Below are 16464 nucleotides of genomic sequence, written 5' to 3' on the forward strand. Positions count from 1 at the left end.
CGTGGGAAGCCTTGGAACCCAGCTTAAAGTACTGCCCAGCTGTGAAGCCCAACCAGCAGGTCTACCCAGCAGCAAAATCTATCTTGTGGCCCTGTACAATTACTAAACACAGCTTGCAACCTTGTATAGGCAAGAAACCCAGCAAGTGGCCTTGTCCAACTACAAAGCATAGCCTTCAGCCCCACCTAATAAAAGCTTAGACAATAAATCCACCCAACCATGGAACATATAGCCTCCAGCCCCAGCTAATACTGAGATACAGCTGAAGAACCTACTTAATCAGAAAGCCTGGCAAGTGACCTTACCCAACAGAGGGGCATAGCCTGTGGCCCAAGTAATCCTGAAGCATAGCCTGTGACTCTATACAAACTTGGGGCATAACCTGTGGGTCTGCCCAACTATGAAGCCATGCTTATGGTCTCTGAACATGGAGTTCAGCCAATAGCACTACTGAGTTAGGGTGCACAACATGAGACTTTGCCTGACTACAGAGTCCAATCAGAGATATTGCCTTGCTAGGTAATATAACTTGAGACTCACCCTACCAGCTCCCCTACCCAACCAGGGTGCATAGTCTCTGGCCTCACTTGAAAATGATGCCCAGTCAGTGGGCTCACTCAGTTGCAGAAAACAGCCAGTGACAACCTTTTTCCAACCTCAGATCATGGGTAGGGCCCTTGCCCAACTGGAGACCTCAACAGTAAGCTATGCCTGTCCACAAATGCTACCAGTTAACCAGTCAGCTAAATATTACTAGTTAACCAATCAGCTAAGCAGACTGGTGAAGGTCTATCCTTGCCAAAATAAACCTCTAATGTCTGGAAAAGGGACTGCTTATTCAAAAGTGCAAATACTAGTGCAAGGATACAAGGACCATAAGGAATCAAGTAAAGATGACAATGCCAAAGGAAACTAATAAAACTTCAATAACTGATACCAGAATAATGGAATTCTATGGACTTTCTGACAAAGAATTCAAAATAATCATCTTAAAGAAGTTCAATGAAGTATAAGAACACACAAATAGACAAATAAAATAATAAAAACAATGCATGAACAAAATGAGAAATCTAACAAATAAATAGAAAACAAAAATTCTAGAGATGAACAATACAATGACTGAACTGAAGAATTAAATAGAGAGAGAACTTTAGTAGTAGACTCAACCAAGCAGTAGAATCAGTGAACCCAAAGACAAGTCATTTGAAATTACCCAGAAGAGTTAATAGGGGAAGAAAAAAAAAAAGAAGAAGAACAAAATAAAGGGAAAAAAGTCTATGGTGCATATGAGACAGCATCAAGTGAAATATGTGCATACTAATAACGCTAGAAGGAGAAGAAAAAGAGCAAAAAGTCTATTTGAAGATATAATGGCTGAAAATGTCCCAAACCTGCGGAGAGAAATGGACATCCAGATTCTTGGGGACCAAAGGATCCCAAATAAGCTGGATCCAAAAAGAGTAACTATGAAACACATCATAATTAAATTATAAAAAAATCAAAGACAAAGGGAGAATTTTGGAAGCAGCAAAAGAAAAGCAACTTCTCACACAAAAGAGAAACCCTGTAAGACTATAAAGTACATGTATTAGCAGAAACCGCAGGCCAGCGGCACCTGGGTGGCTCAGTGGGTTAAAGCCTCTGCCTTTGACTCAGGTCATGATCTCAAGGTCCTGGGATTGAGCCTCACATCGGGCTCTCTGCTCAGCGGGGAGCCTGCTTCCTCCTCTCTCTCTGCCTGCTTGTGATCTCTCTCTCTCAAATAAATGAATAAATAAAATCTTAAAAAAAAAAAAAAAAGAAACAGCAGGCCAGGCGAAAGTGGAATAATTTCTTCAAAATATTCAAAGAAAAAAAGTTAATCAAGGATACTATACCCAGCAAAGCTGTCTTTTAGAAATGAAGAAGTGATAAAGACTTTCCTCAAAGAACAAAAGCTGAAGAGTTCACCATTACCTGTCTTACAAGAAATGTTAAAGGGCATTTTTCAGGCTCAAAGAAAAGAATGTAATTAATGTCATAAAAACATGAATGTATAAAACTCACCAACAGATGTAAATATATATTCAAAGCCAGATTCTTTAATATTGTAATGATTGTGTTATAAATCACTTATAACTCTAATTAAAAAGTTAAAAAACAAATGCATTAAAAATAACAATAACTAAAATAATTTGTTATTGTATCATAATATAAAAAGATGTACATTGTAACATTAATAACCTGAAATATGAGGAAGGGAGAAGAAGTAAAAGTATAGAGTTTCTGTACAGTATTGAAGTTGTTATCTGCTTTAAATAAGATGTTAAAACATATTTTATGTTAGCCACAAAGAATGTAGTAGATACACAACATTTTAATAAAGGATTAAGTCATACTGCTACAATAAGTCATAAAGACATTTAAGTCATAAAATCACAAAGACAACAAGAGAGAGAACAAGGAGACATGATCTATAAAACAGTCATTAAACAATTAAGAAAGCAGAGATAGTTACACTAATATGAGACAAGACTTTAAGCAAAATATAATCATAAGACAAAGAAGGTCATCATATCATAGTAATCAATAATATATAATTATAAATATTAATCAATAATATATAATAATTATAAATATCTGTGCACCAAACTTTGGAGCTCTTAAATGTTGAAGCAAATATTAACAGAAATAAAGGAAGAAATTAATAGCTGTTCAATAATAGTTGGGGACTTTAATACTATACTCTCTAAAATGGTTATATCATCCAGGCAGAGAATCAATAAGGCAACAATGGATTTGAACAACACAATAAACCAAATGTACATAGCAGACATATACAGAACATTCCATGAAACAGCAACAGAATACACATTCTTTTTAAGTCTTCATGAAACATTTCAAACAACAGATCATATTTAAGGCTACAGTATAAGTCTCAACAAGCCGAGGAAAACAGAAATTACATCAAGTGTCTTTTCTAACCACATGGTATCAAACTAGAAATAAACAACAGGAAGAGAGCTGGACAATTCACAAGTATGTAGAAGTTTAAAAACACAGTCCTCAACAACCAATGGATCAAAGAAGAAATAAAAAGGGAAATTTAAAAAATCTTCAAACTAACAATTGTAAATATTTATGCCCCCAACTTGGGGGCACTCAAATATATAAATCAATTAATAACAAATATGAAGAAACTCATTGATAATAATATAATAATAGTAAGGGACTTTAACACCCCACTTACAGCAATGGACAGATCATCTAAGCAGAAAATCAACAAGGAAACAATGCCTTTGAATGATACACTGGACCAGATGGACTTAACAGATATATTCAGAACATTTCCTCCTAAAGCAGCAGAATACACATTCTTTTCGAATGCACATGGGACATTCTCCAGATCATATATGGTGTCACAAATCAGGCCTCAATCAGTACAAAAAGACTGATCATATCATGCCTATTTTCAGACCACAATGCTATGAAAACTTGATGTCAACCACAAGAAAAAACTTGGAAATACCACAAATATATGGAAGTTAAAGTTAACCAGGAAGTATTTTTAAAAAATACATGGAAGCAAATGAAAATGAAAACACAACAGTCTAAAACCTTTGGGATGCAGCAAAAGCGGTCATAAGAGGGAAGTATTTAGCAACACAGGCTTACCTCAAGAGCAAGAAAAAAGTCTCAAATACAAAACCTAACTAAAGTTACACACAAAGGAGCTAGAAAAGTAACAGCAAATAAAGCCTATAGCCAGCAGAAGAGAAATAATAAAGATTAGGGCAGAAACAAATGATATAGAAACAACCAAAAACCCCCAGTAGAACAGATCAATAAAAGGAGCTGGTTCTTTGAAAGAATTAATAAAATTGATAAACCCCTAGCTAGACTTACCAAAAAGAAAAAAGAAAGGACCCAAATAAAATCACAAGTGAAAGAGGAGAGATTACAACCAACACCATAGAAATACAGTTAGAAGAGAATATTATGAAAAATTATATGCCAACAAATTGGGCAATCTGGAAGAAATGGACCAGCTCCTAGAAACATACAAACTACAAGAACTGAAACGGAAAGAAATAGAAAATTTGAACAGACCCATGACTAGCAAAGAAATTGAATCAGTAATCAAAAATCTTGCAATAAACAAAACTCTAGGGCCAGGTGCCTTCCCAGGGGAATTCTACAGAACATTTAAAGAAGAATTAATACCTATTCTTCTGAAACAGTTACAAAAAGTAGAAATGGAAGGAAAACTTCCAAGTTCATTCTACGAGGCCAACATTGCCTTGATTTCCAAACCAGACAAAGAACCCACTAAAAAGGAGAATTAGAGGCCAATATTCCTGATGAACATGGATGTAAACAAGATACTAGCAAATTGAATCCAACAGTACATTAAAAGAATTATTCACCACAATCAAGTGGGATTTATTCCTGGGCTGCAAGCATGGTTCAATATTCACAAATCAATCACTGAGATACACCACATTAATTAAAAAAAAAAAGATAAGAACCAGATGATCTTCTCAATAGATGCAGAAAAAGCATGTGACAACATACAGCATGTTATTTTTTTTTTTTAAAGATTTCATCTATTTATCTGACAGACTGAGATCACAAGCAGGCAGAGAGGCAGGCAGAGAGAGAGGAGGAAGCAGGCTCCCCGCTGAGCAGAGAGCCCGATGCGGGGCTCGATCCCAGGACCCTGGGATCATGATCCGAGCTGAAGGCAGAGACCTCAACCCAGTGAGCCACCCAGGCGCCCCTACCATATGTATTCTTGATAAAAACCTTCAACAAATTAGGGATAGAGAGAACATACCTTAACACCATAAAGGCCTATATGTAGGATCCAGCGCTATTATCATCCTCAATGGGGAAAAAAACAAGGATTTTCCTCTAAGGTCAGGAACAAGATAAGGGATGTCCACTCTCACCATTGTTACTCAACACGGTACTAAAAGTCCTAGCCTCAGCAATCAGACAACAAAAAGAAATAAAAGGCATCCATAATGGCAAGGAAGAAGTCAAACTTTCACTATTTGCAGATGACATGATACTCTATGTAGAAAACCTGAAAGACTCCACAAAAAAAATGCTAGAACTGATACATGAATTCAACAAAGTTGCATGTTACAAAATCAATGTACATAAATCAGCTGCATTTCTACACACTAATAATGAAGCTGCAGAAAGAGATGAAGGAATCAATCCAATTTACAATTGTACCAGAACCCATAAGATACCTAGGAATAAACTTATCCAAAGAGGTAAAAGATCAGTACTCCGAACAAACTATAGCATACTTATAAAAGAAATTGAAGAAGACACAAAGAAATGGTAAAACATTCCATGTTCATGGATTGAAAGGAGAAATGTTTTTTAAATGTCTATACCACCCAAAGTGATCTACACATTCAGTGCAATCCCATCAAAATATCACCAGCATTTTTAACAGAGCTAAAACAAACAATCCTAAAATTTGTATGGAACCACAGAAGACCCCAAATAGCCAAAGCATCTTGAGAAAGAAAAGAAAAACAATTCCAGACTTTAAGTTATATTACAAAGCTGTAGTCATCAAGACAGTATGGTATTGACACAAAAACAGACACATAGACGAATGGAACAGATTAGAAAACCCAGAAATGGACCCACAACTCCATGGTCAACAAAGCAGGAAAGAATATCCAATGGGAAAAAGACAGTCTCCTCAACAAATGGTATTGGGAAAACTGGACAGCCACATGCAGAAGAATGAAAATGTACCACTTTGTAACACCATACACAAAAATAAATTCAAAATGTATGAAAGACCTAAATGTGAGACAGGAGACAATCAAAATCCTAGAAGAGAACAAAGCAGCAACCTCTTTGACATTGGCTGTAGCAACTTCTTGCTAGACACATCACCAGAGGCAAGGGAAACAAAAGCAAAAATGAACTACTGGGACTTTTTCAAAATAAAAAATTTCTGTATTATGAAGGAAACAATCAACAAAACTAAAAAACAAACTAAGGAATGGGGGAAAGTATTTGAAAATGACATATCTGATAAAGGGTTAGTATCCAAAATATATAAAGAACTTATAAAACTCAACACCCTAATAACAAATAATCCAGTTAAAAAATGGGTAGAAGACATAAATAGACATTTTTTCAAAGACAAAAACACGGCCAACCAACACATGAAAACATGCTTAACATCACTCATCATCAGGGAAATGCAAATCAAAACTATAATGATATATCACCCCACACCTATCAGAATGGCTAAAATTAACAACACAAAAAATAACAAGTGTTGGCAAGAATGTGGGGAAAGGGGAACCCTTGTACACTGTTGATGGGAATGCAAACTGGTGCAGTCACTCTGGAAAACAGTATGGAGATTCCTCAAAAAGTTAAAAATGAAGTATCCTTTGACTCAGCAATTGCACTGATAGGTATTTACCCAGAGAATACAGAAATACTGATTTGAAGGAACACATGCATTCCGATGTTTATAGAAGCATTATCAACAATAACCAAATTATGGTAAGATCCCAAATGTCCAACAACTGAATGGGTAAAGAAGAGGTATACATACATACGTATATATATGTATATAATATAACAGAATATATATATATATTCCATCATATATATATATATGTATATATATATATATATATACTCCATTATATATATACTCCATTTTATATATATATAAAATGGAGTATTACTCAGCCATTAAAAAGAATGAAATCTTGTTATTTGCAATGACATGGATAGAACTAGAGAGTATTATGTTAAGTGAAATAAGTCAGTCAGAGAAAGACAAATACCATATGATTTCACTCACATGTGGAATTTAAGATACAAAACAGATGAACGTAGAAGTAGGAGGGGAAAAGAGAGGGAGGCAAGCCTTAAGAACTCTTAACTACAGAGAACAGTTGATGGAGGGGAGGTGGACAGGGAATGGGCTAAATTAGTGATGATGATTAAGGAGGGCACTTGTGAGAAGCACTGGGTGTTGCATGTAAGTGATGAATCACTAAATTCTACTCCTGAAACCCATTTACACTGTACGTTAACTAAATAGAATTTAAATAATAACTTGAAACAAAAATGGAAACATAACATAGCAAAAATTTATGGAATGCAGTAAAAGCAGTTCTAAGAGCGTTTACATGCCTACTCTATAAAAGGAGAAAGATCATAAATAAATTATGTAAGTTTAAACCTCAAAGAAGCAGAAGTTCTCAAAGTTAGCAGAAGAAAAAAAAATGATGAAAATCAGAGCAAAAGTAAATAAAATAGAAAACAGAAAAACTAGAGAAGAGGTTAACAAAGTAGCTGGTTGCTTGAAATGATAAACCCGACAAACACCAAGACAGAAAGACCTCAAATACAGTTAGAAAAGAAAGGGAAGACATTATAAATTGTAACACAGCAAAACGAAGGATTATAAAAGCCTATTAATATATAATTATTTGTCAACCAATTGGACAACTTAGAATATATCTATTCCTAGAAGAGTACTACTTACCAAGACTGGATCATGCAGAAACAGAAAACCTGAACAGACCAATAATGAATGAGGCTGAATAAGTAATAAAACCTCTCAACAAAGAAAAACCTAGTTTTTGCTGATGAATTCTGCCAAACACTTAAAGAAGCAGTAATGGTAATATTTCTCAAACTCATCCAAAATTTTGAAAAGGAGGAATACACTCAAGCTCAGGTCAGCATTATCCTGATACAAAAGCCAGATAAGGATATTGTAAGAAAGCAACAGACCAAAGCCCTGATGAATATGGACGCAAAAATTCTCAACCAAATGCTAGCAAACTAAATTCAACATCAAATTAAAAGGACCATACACCGCGTTCAAGTGGGATTTATTCCCGGGATGCAAGAATGGTTCATCTGCAAATCAATCAATGTGATAAACCCCATTCACAGAATGAAAGATAAAACCATATGATCATCTCAATAGATGCAGAAAGAGTATTTGACAAACTTCAGTAATTTTCATGATAAAAACTCTCAACAAAGCAGGTATAGAGGGAACATACCTCAACGTAATAAAGATTATACATGACAAACCCTCAGCTAATGTTGCATTTAATAGTGAAAGGTTGAAAGGATTTCCTCTAAGATCAGGAGCAAGAGACTCTGACCACTTCTGTTCACAGCAGTACTGGAAATCCTATCCACAGCAATTATGCAAGAAAAAGAAATAAAAGGCACCCAAATAAGAAAGGAAGAAGTAAAACTGTCTCTGAAGATGGCATTATCTTCATATATAGAAAACCCTAAAGATTCGACAAAAAAAACCCTGTTAAAATTAATAAATGCTTTCAGTAAAACGGCAGGATACAAAAATCACCTAGAAAACCCAGTCACGTTGCCATATGCTAAGAATGAATTATCTGAAAAAGAAATAAAGAAAACATTCCCATTTATAACAGCATTAAAAACAATACAATATTTAGGGATAAATACAACCAAGGAGATGAAATATCTAGAGACTGAAAACTGTAAGATATTGATGAAAGAAATTGAAGAAGACACATAAACAGAGAGCTGTCTCATATTCATAGGGAGGAATAATTAATATTGTTAACATGTCCATATTACCCCAAACCATCTACAGATTCAGTGTAATTCCTACCAAGATTCCAATGGCATGTTTTACAGGAATAGAAAAAAAATCCTAAAATTCACATGAAACCAGAAAATACCCCAAATAACCAAAACAATCTTGAGAAAAATTAAAACTGGAGGTATCACAACTCTTAGTTCCAGATTGTATTAATACAAGACTATACTAATAGAAACAGTGTGGTACTGGCATTAAAACAGACATAAAGACTAATGGAAAAGAACTGAGAGCCCAGAGAAAATGCATGCATATATGGTCAATTTATATTTGAAAAAGAATGGTGTATATATATATGGTTTATATATACAATGGAATATTAAGCCACAAAAAGAAGGAAATCCTGACATTTGCAACAATGTAGATGGACCTGGAAGTCATTATGTTATGTGAAATAAGTCAGAGGAAAAAAAAATTCTGTATGACTGCACATATGTGTGTTATCTAAAAAAAAAACACCCCTGAAATCATAGGAACAGAGAATAGACTGATGGTCGTTGCTAGAAGTGGAGAGATGGGGGAAATGGTGAATGGACACAAAGTTCCAGTTATAAATAACTCACAGAGATATAATGTACAATGTGGTGACTATACTTAACAATACTGTATTGTATATTTGAAAGTTGCTAAGAGGGTAAGTCTTAAAAATTTTCTCCACACTACAAAAAGGTAAGTAACTAAGTAAAGTGATGGATGTGTAACTAACCCTATTTGGTAATCATATATGTATACGTGCGTGTGTGTGTGCGCACGCACACGCGCTCATGTGTATAAAATTGTCACATTATACATCTTAAATTTACTCAATGGTACTTGTCAGTTATATCTCAAAGTGGGAGGGGGAAAAAACTTCCAAAGACTTGTGTCCATGTGACACATGGAAAAATTATCTTTCTTCCCTGGATGTTAGGTAGGCTGATTATCAGTCCCTGGTTTGGCCCTCTCTCAAGCCACAGTTACACACTTTCAATTACCCAACGAACATCTAAGAGAATCAGAATGTGTGTGTGTGTGTGTGTGTGTGTGTGTGTACACATAGAGGACTGAGTTCACGGAGTACTCAAAAATGAACTCAGCAGTACTCACCGGAGAGCCCATTAGACCTGTCCTACCCAAGGGTCCTGAAGCCCCTGGTAAGCCTGTCTCTCCTTTTTCTCCATCTTCTCCAGGAAGACCCCTTCCTCCTGGGTTCCCCTGAAACCCAGTAAAAAATTTTAAGAAAAGGAAAGCAGTAAAATAAGTATACCACACAGTAAACAGATTTTTGTTTGTAACATAAAATCATTTAATTATGTAATATTTTGAAAATTTCACAAGAAATATCTACATACACATAATGAGAAAAGTATGATTTACCTTTAAGCCATCTTTCCCTTGGAGACCTTCTTCTCCGGGAGCTCCTGGTTCACCCTATTTTTTAGCAAAAACAGTAAGATTTATTATTTTGCTAAATTGCTGCCTTAGCTTACTCTTTGCTCCTGGTATCTATAGAAAGTATCAGGTTTCTGCACATTTACTCCTACTTCTACTTTATTTATAAGGAATATTTGGGAGTATAATAAGCTTGATATAATTTGCTTGGAATAGCTCTGAAGATGATTTAAAGAATCAATATTGTAAATTCAAATATAAGATAGGCCCAGAATTTTAACTTTCAGATAATTAAGAGAAACACATAAACACAAATTTATATAGCTAGATCTGTGTTTCCTGAGTTCAAGGACTAGAAATACTGTATCTCTTAAAGTTGTAGTATCTTGCTATACTCAATTAAATGGGTTAATATGACTTAATTCAGTTAAAACCATACTTTTAGGGTCTGTATTTTCTCGCTTACAAGGGAACAGTTAAGGCCCTGGTACATCAAAAAGCTGTCCTCCAGATATAGCACTTAACAGAAAAATACAGCCATTGTCTTTGAAGATATTAAAGTAATACTGACACTCTTGTTACCTAAAATATTTAAAAGTGAGTTAATTAGTGCATCTTCACAGTTTCTCTGTTGCTCCCACCATTGACACTTCCACTACCCCAACCTCACACTGCCAACCCCCCTGCAAATAAAGGGAAAATGAAAAAGAAACTGGATATAAAACAGGTCTCCCAACTTTGCCTTTTAGTATGCAAATGTCTCTTAAGATTATCTTGGGCATGGTTATCTTGGGAAAAAGCTTACCACAGCTCAAATTACAAGCTGTCTATATTAGAATAACTTCTGTAAACTCTCTAATTATACTTATTTACAATTATTTCCTTGAATCTTGTTAACTTTTCGTGACTTTAGATTTTTGTTGTTGTTTTTTCAAACACAAATCAGGTTGTAATCATTTGTTTGCTTTGTTAGGTCAGGAAATATCCTGAGAGTTGATTACTGGTATTTGTGAATTTCTTCCTAATGTGAATATGAGTGACAATCACAGCTACTCTGCATATGTGTAAAGCATTCTACAGAGAACTCTCCACACTGAGAAAAGGATGCATGAGCTTAGGACTCCAAATACTACTAAATGACCATGTGAACAGGGTCTGGTATTCAGCTTTTAAAACTAAGAAATAAAGACAAACGTTTTCTATTAGGCACCAGAAAGATTTATTATGCATTTTTGAAGCTTTATTTATGCTATGTTTCAAGTCTCTGAACCACTCAGAGTGCATTAAAATGGTTCTCAGGGTACCTGGGTGGCTCAGTTGGTTAGGCAATTGCCATTGGCTCAGGTCATGATCCTGGAGTCCCATATCGGGCTTCCTGCTCCGCGGGGACTCTGCTTCTCCCTCTGACCTCTCCCCTTTCAGGATCACTCTCTCTCTCTCAAATAAATAAATAAATAAATAAAATCTTTTTAAAAAATAAAATAAAATAAAATGGTTCCCAGCAGACATTTACCCGTAACCCTGGTTCTCCAGCAACTCCAGCATTGCCTGCATGTCCAACATTTCCCTAAAGAAACAAAGGGAAAGATTAAAATCATTTTCTACTAAAACAGTATATCTAATAATTATGGAAGGTGTATCATAAGGATAGGGCTTTCAAAACACTTCCCATTTTTTTCTTTTCCCCAGATTAATTTACACCCCATTAGCTTTATCATTTTTATTTCCTTTCTTTCTCTTATACAAACATACACATGGAGTCAGTGTAAAGATAGATACATAGCTATAGATATACATATTTATTTTCTGACTCATTTGAAAACACTTTCCATTTTTATCTGCTATCCTCACTTGTTTTCAAGATGATTGATATTTGCCAAAATGTGGCAAACAGGGGATTCAGTGGTAAAAATTGAGAGACCTTTTCACTATTTAGGAAGGTTACCTTTGCACCTGGTTCGCCTTGCAGACCAGATTCACCCTCAATACCTGAAGGTCCCTAGAAGAGAATGATTTGACACATCATTTGTTATACATTCCTTCACCGATTGCAAAGGCAATAACAACCTCGCAAGAAGATCATAGTAATTTTTAGCCCAAGGGTGAGATATATGTCCAGGAAAATATTTTTGCTTCCACTTTATAAACTTGATGGCATAAGACCAGATAATGTTGGGACATTTTAACAGTTCAAATGCCAAAATAACACCTCCTGAAGTCAGGACTTTTAAGAACAATTTCTTCTATTCTTCCTGTCATCCTTCAATCCTTGGTCAAAGACAAACACTTCCCATTTCCTCTTCTAATTTCCTACCCTCATACTCTTACTATTCTCAGTGTTTTTTTACCTTTCACCCTTATCCATTTCTGTTGAGCCCTCTGGAGCACACTTTCTTTAAAATTTTCATTTTTCATTTTATGATGAAAGATTTAAGATACAAAGATGATATGAATATATTCACATTATGAAAAATGCATATGGCAGCTTTTCCACTTCCTTTTGTGGGTGGGTCCAGTTGGGGAGAATTTGGTTCTTTATATCTTGAAAACATACAACTTCTTGCAACCTCTGGCTCTCTCTAGGCCTGGTGCTCCTACAACTGCTGTTGTATTTTTTTTTTATTTGTTTGTTTCAGAGATATTTATCTTGTTTTTGAGCGCACTAAGGGTATACTTTCCCTCTTCCTTTCCTCATTCCTCGTTCTTCTTTCTCTTTGACTGTACCTACGTATGTATGTATATATATAACTATAAAAACACATGTATTCTGTAATTCCCATGTTTTTGGAGTAGAGGGGTAGCTGAAAGTATTAACTCACAACACACTCTTGACAAAAAGCTTCCTGTTGTCCTTCTATCTTTCAGAGATTCCTTAGTAGTTCTGACTCGTGGGTGATATTCCTCCTTATAACTATGAGAGTTTAAAATATCTTTTATGTAATAGTATTTTAGATAAGAGGAAGTTCAGTTTTCCATTTTTGACTCAGCTTCTGCAATACATATTCACCTCGCTTTTTTTCTAAAATAAAAGCTATACATGCAAAACAGTACCGATGGGAATTATAATGAAAAGCCCAGTCCCATTCCTCAGAGGCAACAACTTTATTTATTTTTTTATTTGTATTTTTTTAAAGATTTTACTTATTTGTTAGAGAGAGAGAGAGAACACAAGTAAGGGGGAGAGACAGAGGGAGAAGCAGACTCCCTGCTGAGCAGGGAGCCTGCCCTGGGGCCCTATCGCAGGACCCTGGGATCATGACCTGACCTGAAGGCAGATGCTTAACCAGCTGAACCATCCAGGTGCCCCAGAGGCACCTAACTACTTTATAAAACAATTTTTGTTTTCCTAGTGGTTATTTCTATAACTCAAAAATTATACCTCTACTTCTCAACGTATCACCTTGCTAAAGGTTAATTTCCTTATTCTCCCTCCATTTTACCATCATTTCACAATATTTTAATAGTCACATTATTTAAATTCTTCTGTGGGTTAGTTTTGTGACTTCTTTGCTGTTACAAGAGATAGTATAGTACAGTACTTAAGAGGAAAAATTATGAACTGAGATGGCCTGGGTTTCTGCTCTGCCTCAGAAATGATAGAATTTAATATCCTACTTTAAGATTAATATTCTGTCCTGAGAGAGAATCCCAGCTCTCTTAGAATTTCTTCCATATTAAAATTGCTTTCAATGTCACAGATTTTCTTTGGTTCCTAATTTCTCCCAACCTGTCAGCTCTTCCTGGCTTCTTTTATTCCTTTCTTAAACTAACTCTAATTGTTGATCTTCTGAACTCAGCTGTTCCTTTTCTTAATCTTGGATTAGCACTTTAAATTATCTCCATTTCTATTTCCAGCTGAATACTGCTAGAAAAAAAATTATACACTAGTGCAAAGTGGCATCATCACCTGTTGAGAGGCATAGTGGCCAAGACAAAGGATTGTAGAGAGAGAATCCCTGAACTGAAATGTAGGCTGTACCACTATTACTAACTATCACTCTTCAGCAAGTGAGTTACTTAACCATTTCATGCCTTTGTTTCCTCATCTGTAAAATGAAAATAATAGCTGCATCTATCTCATAGGGAGTTGTAAGAATCCATTAATACAGCGAAACACATAAATAGTGCTAGGCACATAGAAAGTGCCTCATAATTGTGGGCTATTGGCATCATTATTATCAATATAATGCGAATTCATTGCCTCCTGCTAAAAGCTTGACTTTTAGTAAGGTGTATCTGCTCTTCCGCTTGTCTATAGTCATTCCCTCCCCTATTATCTTCAAGCACTGTTCTAAACCAGTGAATTTTCCTTGACTGACCTACTCAACCTCTACTCCTTATCACAACAGAATTTTTGTCTCTTACTCAGTTAAAAAAAAAAAACACCTTCTAGTTATTAGGTATGACTTTTCTCAGCTTTCTTTAGTCTCAGAGGATGTGGCACAGAATAGGTTATCAGCATCAGCTTTTGTGTCAGTTGTGGATTCAAAAGCCAGTCTCTCTTACTTCTTAACCATTTACCTTGGGCAGATTAACAGCTGATGACCCCCATCTCCCTAATATTCCTCTTTGGTCTCATGAAAGGTATTGTCATCCATCCTGTTGCACAGCCTAGAAAACTGGGAATAATTTTTGACTTCCCTTTCCACTTTACATCACATATTCTATACGTATGAAGGTTCTGCAGAATTTATATAAAAAACATTTCTCAAATCCATCCACTTCTCTCCCTTTCTGTCCCTGCTACTTTCATTCAGAAGTCCATCATTTTTTTGCCTGGTTGAATGCAATGGTCCTTTAGTAGGTATTCATGGTTTCACTCCTGTCCTTTCAAATACATTCTCTATGTAGCTGTTAGAGCTATCCTATCGTCCAAAAATTAAATCCGACTTTTTCACTGTCCTGTTTATCATATCTTACAATGACTTAATATGGCCCATAAGATTAAAAAAAAAAATGAAGCTTCTGAACAGAGTACACAAAGCTTTTCATACTTTTTCTATACTTTCGTCTACTACCACACCTTGCTTTGACTTTCAAAGAATCCATATTGCCTCATGTTTGTATGTTCTTGCTTATACTATTCCTTTTTCTGGAATTTCCTTATCTTTATTACTCTTTTCATATGGCTAACTCCTACTCATTCCTTAAAACTCATCTGGTCACCATCCCACATTCCCCACAAGTTTTCTTTTTCCTTGTATCCAGGTGATGTTAAATGCTCATTGCCATGTTCCTATGCTGACCTGGGACTATCTGCATCACTGGGTCTAATACATTGCAATGTAATAATCTTTTATATGACTATCTTCTGGAATAGATTAGAAACTCCTACAGGAGTCAGGGACCATATATCAGCCTTCCTTGTATCACCTACCAGTGGCTACAAAGTGCACAGCAAGAAACATGGCATCATCATGGAATTAAAAATAGGCCAACAAACCTGGACCACAGAGGGGAGGAGAAGAGCTTTACTGGCAGGTGGCTTAATGGTCTGCATAAGTCAGATAATATGGAACATTATTTATCATGTTAAAAGGTTGGCATTTTACTAAAGGTCATGAAAGCCACGGAAAAATTCCAAGGAGAGGAATGATATGACAAAGAGGAACTGGCAGCAATTAGCTAAGGAATGATGGAAGTTGCTGGAGACCTGCAGTAAGAGCAGACTAGAGCACTGGCAATAGGGATGAAAAAGAAAGGGTAAAACAGAGACACCGTGGGGGCTCATTCAGAGGGAAATGATGGCTGACTGGAGAAAATAAGTAGGAAGAGGAGTCTAGGAAGACTCAGTTTTGGGCTGTTGGGCACAAGGAGTATCTTTCAATGAGATGGGAATAAAAAGAGAAAGAACACCGGGAAAGTGATGGGTTTGGTTTAGATATTTTGAATTTAAGATGTATGTGGGCTATGTAGGTGCATATGTAAAATACAACAGGGAATCAGTAACTGCAGCTGAAGAGACAGGCATGAGTTAGAGCCATCAAGATGAGAGCTCTAAGAATAATATTGGTAATTAGAGTCATTGTGATACTATGACTGCTAGGCTGAGAAAGAAGGACAGCTTCACATCAAGAGTGAGAAAGGCTAATGAGAAGGTGAAGAGCAGAATCAAAAGACAGCAGTTTTACAAAAGTCAAAAGAGGAAAGAATTTAAGTCTAATTTATTTAGAGCTAAAGTAAACAAACAACAGAAATGAAGGAACTGGATTTTATAATTATAATGAGTATAGTTTATTATTCCAAAAAATGTCCTAAATAGGGTCATTTTTTTTTTTTGGAAGATTTATTTATTTAAGAGAGAGTGTGTGAGTGGAGGGAGGTGGAGAGAGATAATCTTCAAGCTGACTCCCTGCTGAGCACAGAGCCTGACTGAGGGGTTCAATCCCAGGACCCAGAGATCATGACCTGAGTGGAAATCAAGAGTTGGACACTTAACAAACTGAGCC

General features: G+C 35.8%; 1 protein-coding gene across 1 annotated transcript in view; it reads right to left on the reverse strand.

Annotated features, from left to right (window-relative positions):
- LOC111143380 (collagen type XXIV alpha 1 chain) overlaps positions 1-16464 on the reverse strand; it is a 388577-nt gene that overhangs the window by 112292 nt on the left and 259821 nt on the right. The window contains exons 34-37 of the mRNA XM_022497083.1: positions 11961-12014; positions 11529-11582; positions 10001-10054; positions 9731-9838 (exon numbers count right to left, since the gene is read on the reverse strand). Of these exons, the coding sequence (XP_022352791.1) occupies positions 9731-9838; positions 10001-10054; positions 11529-11582; positions 11961-12014 (270 nt within the window). The remainder of the gene's footprint in view (positions 1-9730; positions 9839-10000; positions 10055-11528; positions 11583-11960; positions 12015-16464) is intronic.

Source organism: Enhydra lutris, unplaced genomic scaffold, assembly GCF_002288905.1.
Source record: "Enhydra lutris kenyoni isolate GAN:26980312 unplaced genomic scaffold, ASM228890v2 scaffoldscaffold9, whole genome shotgun sequence".
NCBI lineage: Eukaryota > Metazoa > Chordata > Mammalia > Carnivora > Mustelidae > Enhydra > Enhydra lutris.